General features: G+C 35.8%; 1 protein-coding gene across 1 annotated transcript; it reads left to right on the top strand.

Moving 5' to 3' along the window:
• The first annotated feature begins 3,930 nt into the window (after positions 1-3,930).
• On the top strand, positions 3,931-12,215 carry LOC136229552 (malate dehydrogenase, glyoxysomal). Its single transcript, XM_066018418.1, has 9 exons — positions 3,931-4,166; positions 4,264-4,479; positions 6,184-6,498; positions 6,991-7,080; positions 7,178-7,261; positions 10,467-10,502; positions 10,615-10,704; positions 10,800-10,894; positions 11,287-12,215. Exons 1-9 carry the CDS (start codon positions 4,107-4,109, stop codon positions 11,357-11,359), a joined length of 1,059 nt encoding a protein of 352 aa, XP_065874490.1. The 5' UTR covers positions 3,931-4,106; the 3' UTR covers positions 11,360-12,215.
• Positions 12,216-12,616: the final 401 nt, after the last annotated feature.

The raw sequence follows: 12,616 nt of genomic DNA, 5'->3' as shown, positions 1-12,616 counted from the left end.
CGTGGTTCTAGAATTCTACCCGATGGGGACTTTATTAATTGATCAAAATGTGCACCTCTCGTCCATAGAACATCACTTGGTCGAAATTTGGTGCCCTGGGAAGGGTATGTGTATACACCATCTTCCAGAACGTAGGTTTCTGTTTCAGTTTTTCCATGCTTGGGATATGAAGAGAATTCTGGATAGTGGACCATGGGCCTTCGACAACCACTTGCTCATCCTTTGGTAGGTATCTAATGATCAGGACCCGACCTTGGTGGAGTTGTTTTCTATTCCTATATGGGTGCAAATTCACAACCTTCCTCTGTGTTATATATCACTAACGGTAGGAAAACAACTATAAGAGTTTATAGGCTCTTTTTTGGCTTACGACCCGAACAATGACACTGGTAGCTGGCGTAATTTTTTTAGGGTTCGGGTTATGATGGGCGTTAGACACCCACTGAAATGCTGGAAGAAGAATGGTTTGTTCATCTGACTCGGTTATTTTTGTTATTTTCGCGGCTTGTTGGGACACACGGATAGTTTCTACCCCGATCTTCTTGAGAAGGACGACTCCACTATGATGAAGGAGTGGGGTCCCCAGCTGAAGGCCTTACCTAGAAGAGGTGGTGTTTCAGGGGGAGAGAGATGGCTTAAGGGGGTAGATGGGAGTTCCTTGGCAGCTAAGAAAATGGGAGCTTTCTATTCACAGGGTGCCAAAGTTGAGGAGGATGCTGGGGTTAGTACTTCAGTCATGGTTACCAGTGGCTAGGAGAAGGAAGACAATGAATTAGAAATAGAGCAGTTGGAGAAAAAGAAAAGGAAATGTCGGGTCAAAGGGGTATGTGACCAAATGGAAGCTCAAAATGATTGTCAACCCATGCAAGAGGGTTCAAAGTTATCGTCCGGGCCTAATAATAGGTCCCACCGAGAGCTATGGTTGGTGTTAGTTGGAACTCTCATGGTCTTGGCAATCCACATAAAGTTTTGACTCTAAAAAATATATTTCGGAGCTTTAAACCTTTTTTATTTTTTTAGTAGAAACTCTTGTTTAGGCAAATAGATTCGAGCGAATAAAAAAAGTTGTTGTGTTTGAGAATTTCTTTTGTGGTGACCGAGAAGGTCGTAGTGGCGGCCTTGCCATTGTTTGGAATAATGATATCAATATTTCTATTTTGAGTTACTCTTCTTCGCATATTGACTTTATAATCCATGATGTTTTATTGGGTGATTGGAGGAGCACGGATTTTTATGGCTAACCAGATCGGTCGAAACATTCTATCTCTTGGGAGTTGCTCTGTGATTTAGCCGCATTGTCTCTTTTACCGTGGTGTGTGTGTTATTAGCCATTTGAATTGTATTTAGGAAATGGGGCAGGGCGGGGATTGAAGTTCCCATCCTCGTTCCCTGACTAAACGGGGAATCCCCATACCCGCCCCGCGAAACAAACAAAGACAAAATTCATCCCCATCCCCGACCCTGCGGGTATCCCCGTTTACCCATTTAAAGTTTAAAAGAATATATGAAAAAAGAAATAAATGAAAAAGAATAGAGAAAAAAAGAAAGAAAATAAGAGAATATGATGAACAAATAGATATAGAGTGAAATAGAGGTAAAGCATTTGGATCAATTAATCATAGGTTCAAGTTTTTCTATGCATATTTTTTATTTTCTATGATTAATAATATGTTATCGGGGATTAAACGGGTAATCCGTCGGGAATCCCCGCGGGGCACAATACGGGACGGGTTCGGGATACCCTTTCCCATCCCCGCCCCATAATAAAACGGACCGAGGCCCCATTGGGGACGGGTAATCCCCGTCCCATTTACATCCCCAATTGTATTCTTTACCCGGATGAAAAGAGGGAGGGGGGCAGTGCCTATCCCGACCGTCTTATCAGTCAGTTTCATGGCGTTCTTACTGATTGTGGTCTCACCGATATTCCTTTGGAGGGGTACGAGTATACTTGGAAGCGGGGTAGAGGGACACATAACTTCGTGGAGGAACGGCTGGATCAGTGCATAGTATCCCAGTCATGGCTCTCATTGTTTCCCTCATATAGTTTAAGTAGTTCCGAGGTTTCATCATCCCATCATTTACCAATTATTCTTCGGACTTCACTCGACCCCTCCCACCCGAGGTTGCAGCGTCTCTTCAGATACGAGAATTGCTGGGCTAAGAAAATACAGTTTGTGGATATGGTGGCAGAGTGTTGGGATTCATCAGGTGGGACGGATTTGCCGGAAAAATTAGATACCTGCTGCGGTGCAATGCGTGCTTGGGGGCTACAATTTCGGACCCGATTCTCATTTAAACTGAAAAACGCCAAGTCCCGACTGAGTTATATATTCTGCTATCGGACGAGTTCGAATCGGCTGCTCCAATCTCGGCGTGGCGCAAGCAGTTACACCAACTTTTGCACCAGAAGAACGCGTATTGGTCAGGGCTGGTCTTGACATTGTAGGGGTCCCAGGCGAAATAAGAGATAACGGGCCTTAATAAAAAAAATTTGTACTTAAAAGTCTAAAAGTAGAAAATTGGATCTATTTTAGACCTAAAATATCATATTATTTGATCAATTTTTAGACCTAATGGGTATTATAACTAAATTTATAACTAAAAGAAATAGTATATATTCAGTAAAATTAAAATTTTTGGGCCTCTTTCAGCCTTGGGCCCTGGGCGGCCGCACCTTGGGCCTATGCTCAGGGCTGACCCTGGTATTGGCATCAGAGAGCTAAACTACAGTGGTTGAAAGCAGGTGATCAGAATATAAGTTTAAGGATCTAGTGATACGAAATAAGCAACTTTAGAGAGCTGGTGAGACAACTGCAAAGTTCAGGGAGCTAATATAGTATTTTGGACAAGTTTAGAGAGCTGATGATGTATTAGACTTTTTTTTTTTTTTACTTGTTTTGCTTTTGGATTTCAATCCGCCCTTCAATAAAAGGGTAAAATAGTCAGGGTTGATAAATTATTTATAAGTGTCTCATTCTCTTAAACAAATTTATTAAAATGTTAAATTTGGTGATTTTTTTAAAAATTGTTTTTTCCAACAAAAATAAAATTAAAGTTGTGATATTCTAATATTTTAAGATTTAAAATTATATAATAATAAAATATATAAAAATAAATAAAAATTAAAATTAAAATCTGATTTTTTTTAATAGAATTTTCTATTAATAAAATTCAGGGACAATCCGTTTTTTTTAACAAGTTTAGAAGCTTTGTTCGAAAAAAAAAACAAGTTTAGAAGCCCATTATGTTTCTCGTCAAAAAAAGAAAAGCCCATTATGTATTGTGCCAAAAATAAATAAAGGGTTGAGGTGCAAAAATACCCCAAACATTTTGGGTCATGAGCAATTTTATCCCTAACGTCTAAAATGGTGCAATTTTATCCCTAACGTTTGTAACCAAGAGCAATTTTACCCCTAATGTTAATAATTTGGGTCAATTTCAGACATTATTATAGAACACATATATTTTTGTTCTTTATTTTGCACAAATTGCATATCAATTCATTTTAAAAAAAGGATTTCATGTTTTTTATAATTTAATAATAGAATTGGAGATTAACATTTATAAATTCGGTGAATTTTTTGAATTTTTTTGTCTAACTCGTACAAAAGACATTATATTTTTTTATATTTTTTTTTATTTTTTTCACATCCCAACATATGTTTGTGGTTTGTTACTGATAAAATGACATGCGCGTGAAGTGTAGATGACAAGATTCATGGCCGAGACGATAGTTTGATGAATTATTTATCAAATTAACCCAATTTATCAACGTTAGGGGTAAAATTGCTCTTGGATATAGGGATAAAATTGCATAATTTTAGACGTTAGGGGTAAAATCGCTCCTGACCCGAAACGTTAGGGGTATTTTTGCACCTTAACCTATAAATAAATATAGAAATGATGGAGGAATAAGGATGGTGACGCACCTGAACAACAAAAATGAAGATACACTGAGCGATCATGAGCCAACATGTCAGCGTGGTGCTGGATAAGTTCTGTTTTTCAGTTTTCACATTTCCCAATTTTCACACTCTTCCAAACCCATCCCTTATTTATTTATATATAGTTTTCCACTCCTGTGATCTAAACCCAACAAGATCATGAACGCTAATCAACGAATTGCAACACTCGCTGCACACCTCAATCCTCCAAATCTCCATGTCAGTCATTCAAATTTCTCTTAAATTGTGATGCTTTTCTTCTTTAATTAAATTCTTGTTTTCTGAATTTTGTTTTTTTGAAATTTGATGGAAAAAGATGGAGGAGAGCTCTGGTATGAGCCGGTCAAATTGCCGGGCGAAAGGAGGATCGCCCGGATTCAAGGTAGCTATATTGGGAGCAGCAGGAGGAATAGGGCAGCCTCTCGCAATGTTGATGAAGATGAATCCATTGGTTTCCGTTCTTCATTTGTATGATGTCGTCAATACTCCCGGTGTTACTGCTGATATTAGCCATATGGACACTGGTGCTGTGGTAAGATTGATTTTTCTTTTATATCACTTGCCATTCCTTCCAATGAAAAGAACAAAAATTATACTGTTTCTGTTGATTTTGTAATTCTTGGATTGAATTTATTGCATAATGTTGTGAAACCTTTGTTGTTTTACTGGCCATTGATTCTGAAATCTGGATTTGAATTATAACTTTCTTATTTGAATCTGTTTGGCGAGTATGTTTAATTTTTTTATTAGGTTGGAAATTTGATTTAACCCAATTTCCTAATAGAAGGCTAGAAATCTAAATTATTACCAATTGTTTCACCATTATGATACTCAATTTAGCTTGGTTGAGTCGTAGCCCTAGATTAAGATCAACAACATAAGCTACAGACATAGGCTTGACATTAGATCACGATTCTTTTAAAATGACTGGTATTAGTAATTTGCTTCTGACAAGAAGTTGCGGTTCAATTATTTGAATCACTGCTTGCTTATGTTATAATTAAGGTGCTATGTCAATCACCCTTCAACCTCACGATCACCGAATGCATGTGTCTGTGGACAATTACTAGTACACTGCTCTGTCTTGAAGTTTGTAGAATGCTCATTATTGAGTATTTTTGTATTGTTAATATTGGATTTCTATAAATTTATTATCTTGCATATGAAGCTTGCCTCCACTGGTTGAAAATCCTAGATCCGTCCCTTTTGTTGAGTGACCCATCTTATCAAATACTGACATGTAGTGAAGTCATATATTCTTTCTCTCTCACTCTTTGATGTTTTTATCTTGGTAATTTTCTGTGTGTGTGTGTGTATGTATTTATATATACATACATACATATATTGTAAAGCAGCTAGAAATTATGATTGCTTGCCTCATATATATTGGGTGTCTCAGTTTTTCTGATAATAAGGATTTTTTTTCTCGATGATAATTAATTGAATGAAGCCTTACATAGTTATTGAAGGCGCGCCTATGGCGCACCAGGCGCAGGCCTTAGTTCCATGACACCCTCATGGCGTGGCGCAATCGCCATGGCGCGTGCCTGGTGCGCCATTTCGCGCCAAGGGGCAGTTGCCAAAGGCGCACTAAGGCGCGCCTGGGTGAGTTAGGGGCAGTTTTATGGGTTTTTTGACAGTTGCATATATGGAACAACTGTTATGAAGGGTCCAAAATGAGAAAAACAAACAAATATTAAAAAGGAAGAGAGAGATTATACATTTGAATTAATTAAAAGAGGCAATGACAAAATCTTATTATAAAAGGAAGAAGTTTAGTAGAACAAAACACGGAAGCAACGCAGCCAAGGGAATTCAAATTCAACATGAGTGATTAATTTGGAGAGTTTTGATGAGGAGTAGAACTTAGGATTTAGTATTCAACTTTAGCTTTCTAACCTGGGGTTTATTTTGCATTTTAAAACTTATTTATGCTTAATATTGTCATGATTTAGTATTCATTACATTTTTTTGTTAGTTTTATAGTTTTATAAATTTTTTTTTGTAAGTGCGCCTTGTCTAGCTGTGGCGCGCACCATCGCCGTGCGCCATGCGCCAAGGCTCCAAGACCCCTAGCGCCTTAGTGCGCCATGCGCCTTTAATAACTATGAAGCCTTAGGTCAAACCATTTTGCAATCCTGGATACATTGATGTATTGGCTGCCCATTTCCAAAATTGACTTCAGAGGTCTATAAATTAGGCTAATGCAACTGATGAACTTTCCACTTGATTTCAGGTACGTGGCTTCTTGGGTCAGCAGCAACTGGATGATGCCCTTACAGGAATGGATCTTGTAATAATACCTGCTGGGATTCCTAGGAAACCAGGAATGACAAGGGACGATCTATTCAACATAAATGCTGGAATAGTTAAAACCCTTTGTGAAGGAATTTCAAGATGTTGCCCGAAAGCTATTGTCAATATTATTAGTAACCCTGTCAATTCCACGGTTCCAATTGCAGCAGAGATTTTCAAGAGAGCTGGCACCTTTGACCCGAAGAGAGTTTTAGGAGTCACAATGCTTGATATTGTCAGAGCCAATACTTTTGTGGTAAGAACTATTGATATTAGATGATTTTGATGCTTTCAGCTGAAAATTCCATTATTCCATTATTATGTCTTGAATATATAAATTAAAAAGTAAAGCAATTTGTATATTTTAGCTAATAGCTATTGATTTAAATCATTTCAACAGCAATTTTTGTTATGAGGAAATGGTTTTCTCTCTGATTAAGGGGAAAAAAATAATTTTGTGCTTGATGGAATGGAAGACACTATTTGGTTCTATGTCCGGTTGATTTGTTTCAAAATCATTTGGGAAACTTTGTCGAAGCATAATTAACCATATGTGAACTATATACTGATGCAATTAACATTGTGCTTCATGCATAAGCTGCTTCAGTAATTTCTGGGTTGTTGTTCCTTAATTTGTCAATTTTTGATTTTTCTATTTATTTACTTCATGTTCTCTATTCTGGGCTATATCAAGTTCTAATATTTGATACAATGGTATTGTTTTTCTTCTATTTTTGGTTCATGATAGGCAGAAGTTCTAGGCCTTGATCCTAGGGAAGTTGATGTCCCAGTTATTGGGGGTCATGCAGGGGTTACTATTTTACCTCTATTATCACAGGTGCAAAAAAACTTCATATCAAATTTTCATTTTTGTTGTTTTTAAATTCTTTTTGTCACATTTCCATTCTTAATTGTTTTTTTTATATATATTTTAGGTGAAGCCCCCATGTTCTTTCACTCAAAAGGAAATCGATTACTTGACAGATCGTATTCAAAATGGTGGGACAGAAGTTGTTGAGGTAATAAGTGTTCAGTAACTTTGTTGCAGCATTTTCTTCTTATAGGATTTATGATACCAATTGAAATAATACTACTTTAGTTGTCTGGGAATCTTTCCTCTGATCTTGCTTAGGAGTGATTATTCATCAATTTGATTAAAAAAAAAAATTAAAAATCTAAATTTTTTATAGTAATTTAATTACCAAACGGATTTAAATTATCATATAACAGTTAAAAAAAAAGTATTATAAACTAAATAATACTATCTATGGTATCCAATTCAGTCTTGTCAGGACTCTATATGCGAGTCAAACACGAATATCCCCTAATTTGCCCTACTTACCAGAAACCTTGGGGAATAGAAGTCTCAAAATGATATATGTTTTTTAAAATTTAAATGGAAAGTTCTGTCAAGAAAATATGCTTTTGAGGTGAAAAAGCCAAACCGAAAACAAGAAATTGAATAATGTAATTTTAGAGCTTAACAAACACTGAATTTAAGAAATTGACAAACAAATTAAATAAACTGCATCTGTATGGTTTGGTAGAGGTTGATCCATGTGTATTTGGAGTGGGATTACTCAATAGTCACTACTACTTCACTCAAATAGTCTATCAATATTTTTTATCATCTTGGATGGGCAGTAGAGTGGAAGAAAGGGAGAGAGGAATATCAGTACCTATATTTATGAACGCATATTCAAAATTAAATGGATTTCTTCCTTCATTTATACTAATGAAACGATGTGATCTAAATTGTACTTCAAACGTGGTGCTTGATAACTCCTAAGGTAATTCTTCAAGTACTTGGAGGTGATGACTTAGTTATCAAAAGGTGTGCCTCAGGCACTAGGCTACAGGTATGTCGCCTGAGAAGCAAAAAGGCAGGCTCTGTTCAAGAGGTGCATGCCTTCGTGAGCCTAGCACCTTGCTCGAGACGCGTCTACCCTCATTTTATAACCCAAACAGTGTTTTTGGGTTCCAAATTAAAATGTGTATGTTTCGGTCTCACCCCTTTCCTATCTGTATCATTTATAGTTGAAGAAAGTGTTTATCATACTGGAGTTGGAAAAAATTCATGAATACTTCAACTTCAAATCCTAGTCCTAGGCCAAAGGAGAAGGCTAAAGCCACATCTTCTAGTGTTTGAGAAAGAACTCCTATAGTTCTTAGAGATGAGGAAGAAGTAGAATTTGGCTTTGTAGATGAGTACCTTGAATATGAGAAGGATGAGACTGAGAACCTTGAAGATGAATTTGATGTTGGAGATGATGTTAGTCGTGGTGATGACTTTGACAAGTGATAAATATGGACTATGGAGAATTCAATCTTGATGAAAAGTAATTATTAGACTATTTAATTAAATTAGGATTTGGTTGAACTTTAGTCTTCAAATTTAGAATCTATTATTGTGAATTATGATAATGAAAGAGTTAATGGCCCTGTTTGGTAAAGAGCGTTTTGGGATAAAAAGAGCGGTTTTGACCAATTTTAGAGGTTTGACCACTGAAACCGCTGATTGGAGTGTTTGGTGGAGATAGGTTTGGGAGAGAGGTTTGGGATGAAAACGCTAATTTAGAAAAAGCTCTTAAAAAGAGTTTTTTCAATTAGCGTTTTGGAATATTAAAATTAATGGACTTCTTTAACCCTAATAGATAGACTCTCTTCTCCTGCTCCAAAATTAATGCCCTTATTCGTCTTTTTGCACAAACCACTATTATCAATCAGCTAATTTTTACCAAACAGGTCTACACAAACAGCTAGTCAAATCAGCTAATGTAATCAGATAACAGCTAATGTAATCAGCTAACAGCTAATTCCCAAACAAGGCCTATAGCTAATGTGGAATTTATTTCATGCTAGAATTTATGACTAAGATAATGGATAATTGGATATGATTTAGTATTTGATGATTTGTTTCGTTTTAGAAATATTAATTGTTGGTATTTGTGATTTTATAATATTATATTTCTTTAGTGTGCCTTATGTCGCTCTGGCGTGCGCACTTACGCCTAGGCTCCAAAATCCCCTGGCGCCTTTAATAACTATGGGTAATGATGATCTTTTATATTTCAATTATTAGTAAAGCCAATTGAGAATGCCCTTCTGAGGGCGCAATTTAAATAGTGTAAACTTATAGTGGTAACATAATTTATTTAGCTCTTTTGAGGTTGGGATTTTGTCTTTTTCAGTAGAGATGTGTTTGAGTGTACACCAAATTCAAGTATATAATGTCTATAGGAGGTTGCTGAGTGATGCAAAGATATATTCCTCACATCGTCATAACACTTATTTCTTAATTCTGATCCTAGTCCATCTTAAAGAGCAGTAGTTCTAGGACATTGGGTCTATACCATAAAGTGTGAAATTGACTAGATATTTTCTGTATCAGGAAATGCTCAACATTTATATGAATCATTTCATTAATGACATTGACTGAAAAATCTGTGAAAAGATGGATAATTTATGTGCTAAACTGTTATGCGCTGATTAATATAGGTATCTGAACAATGATTAGAACTAACTAGAGTTCTATTCAGTCTAACAAGCATGTAGCTTGAGGAAGGACATAAGAAAAGCTACCTTTATCTTCGTGAGCTTTCGTTCTTTCATTTTTCAAGGAAGAAGGAAAAGGCCCTAAAAAAGAGGGCATGCCATATATGAGAAGCAGTGTTGTTCGTTATTGCAATTTTTAAGCTTCACCATGCTGTCATGTACTTATATAGTTTTAAGGATTAAAGGCTGTTTGATACCATCAATTTCATCGGGCAACACTCATTGCTATATTTACTTTCCCTTTTCTGTGTTCATTAGGGTGTTAAAAGACACTATGCTAGGGATAACCCTCTCCTATCCACAAGTTTCACCATAAAAGCTCAATCCCACCATACAAGTTAAATATCACCATATTAGTGTTGAATGGGTCAAATTTAACACTTCCTTCTTCCCACTCCTTTTAATGTTGTATGTTGTTTTCTTATTAATTAATTTAGTTGATGTTATTAGTATCTCATTTTGTTTAATTCTTTGACAAAGGATGTTCCTCTATGTATTCTCGCCAACTGTCCATGCATCATTATTAGTAGACATTGGCAGATTTTATTCTAGTCACCTAGTGGTTAGTTGTCACTTGTTAGCTGCTTGTAGTTACTAATCCAAATTATGCTATTCATATATAGAAATGAAACCTCTTTGTAAACGACAATATTCTCATACATTTTGCAGGCTAAAGCTGGATCTGGCTCTGCAACTTTATCTATGGTTAGTCAATTTTCCCCCTCTGTACTTAGAGATGCACCTTCTATTTTCACTGAAATGTTTTGTATTGAGATGGTTCAAATGACCAAAACGTAATATGTACTGAAAATTCCAGGCATATGCAGCTGTAAAATTTGCAGACGCATGCCTTCGAGGCTTGAGGGGGGATGCTGGTGTTATAGAATGTGCATATGTGGCTTCCCAGGTAATTTATTGGACATCTTACGCAAAATCTTCTTTACCATATAAAATCATATTACTTTCAAGAGGTCCCATTATTGAAATAATTGCCTTTTACAGGTAACTGAACTTCCTTTCTTTGCATCCAAGGTACGACTAGGCCGTACTGGAGTGGATGAAATTTTGCCTATTGGTCCCCTCAATGAGTATGAGAGGTTTGTAACTGTTTCTTTTAAAATCTATTTTTATACAGAAGCTCACTCTGTTACAAATTAGAAAAATGTTATTTTTGGCCCTTGTACTTAAGGTTGGTGAGATTTGGCCCTGATTTTGATTTGGTTAGACCGTATCTCTTAATGGACACTATCATGGTACCATGAATATAAAGTTCTGGATAGCAAGGTGCAAACTAATGGAGTCGAACAAAAATTCAAGCATATAGCGTTTTAAATACGACAATGCCATCCATTAACGCCTGCCATTTTAATCAAAATCAAACTTGAGGGGCCAAATCAGACCATACTAAAATTTGGCCAAGCATAAGATATCATTTTGCTATTACAAATTTAACAGAAGAAAACGATCTGATCATACTGTTTATTAATAGGGTTGGCTTGGAGAAGGCAAAGAAAGAGTTATCTGATAGCATTCAGAAGGGTGTTTCCTTCATCAGGAAATGAAATGTGCCGGGATTTACAATTCTTACAGTTTCTCCTCTCTACTTCCTACACATGTGAGTTCCCAGGTTTAAGCGGTTTTACCCTTGTTTCGGCTGATAAAAAAGGGGGGTAATTTTTTCTTCAACAGGGCACTGGTTATAAAATATAAATAATCAATAAAGGGTACTTAGAGTGCTTAAGAAGTTCAAATTGTTTAAGCTAGAAATTTGGATTTTATTGAAATGAAAGATGTAATTTGTATACAAATGTTTGTACCTTGAATGAAGAGTTTGGTTGAAATTTGAAGCCTCGAAATAGGAATCTTTGGACCTTGGGAAGTGGTGTAATAGAAGGGAGACAATAGTAAGAAATAAAAGGATAGAAGAGAGGTGAATGCAAGACAAAATAATCCTGAAGGGTCACATCTAAAAGGGTGTGGTTAAAGACAAGAAAATGTAGCTGGTTTGCATTTTATACATTCAAATTAGTGTTGAGGCAGAGTTTCAATTCATTCTTTTGAAGCCTTTCTAGTTTAATAATGTGTCAGGTTTCTGAATCCCTCTTTGCCTTTCAGTGCACATTGAAAAGGGTACAAAGAACATTTTGACTACTCAATAAATTGAACTACCTTTTTAAGCTTTTAGTCTAAACGTGGGTCTGGTTCACTTCTTGAGGTCAGTCTTTACCCACTTGGAACCAGCTTTTGGTCACTTATATTGAAAAGAAAGACTCTGTCTTTAGATTCGTTTCCTACTATGTAAATTCATGACTGCTCTTGCTATTTTCATCTCACATGTAGTCCTTTTGGTATGAAGAGATTTCTGAATTCATTATCTCTTACAATAATTAAATTCAATTATTGTTTTATTTTGGATGATATTTTTTTACTCATTGTTCAGAACCAATTTCATGTAAAAGAAAAATCAATTTTCATACTGGAATTTACTTCAATTCAACTATGAAACAAAATGTTTTAATGGAATTTTTATTTAATAAATACATTCATTATTATTCGTGCTAAACAGAATATAAATAAAGAATACATCTGAGTGAGTATTTTAATAATTCTAAGCAAAATGGAATATATTTCTACAAAATCACACTGCATTTGTCATGATTACAATTTTCATAATTTTTTCTAGTTCTTAAAAGAATTGAATCCTCACATGGTGTTATTTGATAATTTTTTTTTAACTAGAGTGTTAGAAAAGATCGGTATTGAATTTTAAGGGTAATAAGCTGCAGCCACATCAAAGTAAGTACATTATCGCCCTTGGC

This window comes from Euphorbia lathyris, chromosome 5, assembly GCF_963576675.1.
Source record: "Euphorbia lathyris chromosome 5, ddEupLath1.1, whole genome shotgun sequence".
In the NCBI taxonomy this organism is placed as follows: Eukaryota; Viridiplantae; Streptophyta; class Magnoliopsida; order Malpighiales; family Euphorbiaceae; genus Euphorbia; species Euphorbia lathyris.
This window is presented reverse-complemented; position numbering and strand designations above follow the sequence as displayed.

What these genes read in the sequence shown, in the direction of transcription:
- LOC136229552 (XM_066018418.1), top strand. Translation starts at nt 4,107, where the DNA reads ATGAACGCTAATCAACGAATTGCAACACTCGCTGCACACCTCAATCCT. An exon ending in TCAATCCTCCAAATCTCCAT is followed by an intron (nt 4,167 to 4,263) that starts GTCAGTCATTCA and finishes TGATGGAAAAAG; the next exon opens with ATGGAGGAGAGCTCTGGTAT. An exon ending in GTGGGACAGAAGTTGTTGAG is followed by an intron (nt 7,262 to 10,466) that starts GTAATAAGTGTT and finishes TACATTTTGCAG; the next exon opens with GCTAAAGCTGGATCTGGCTC.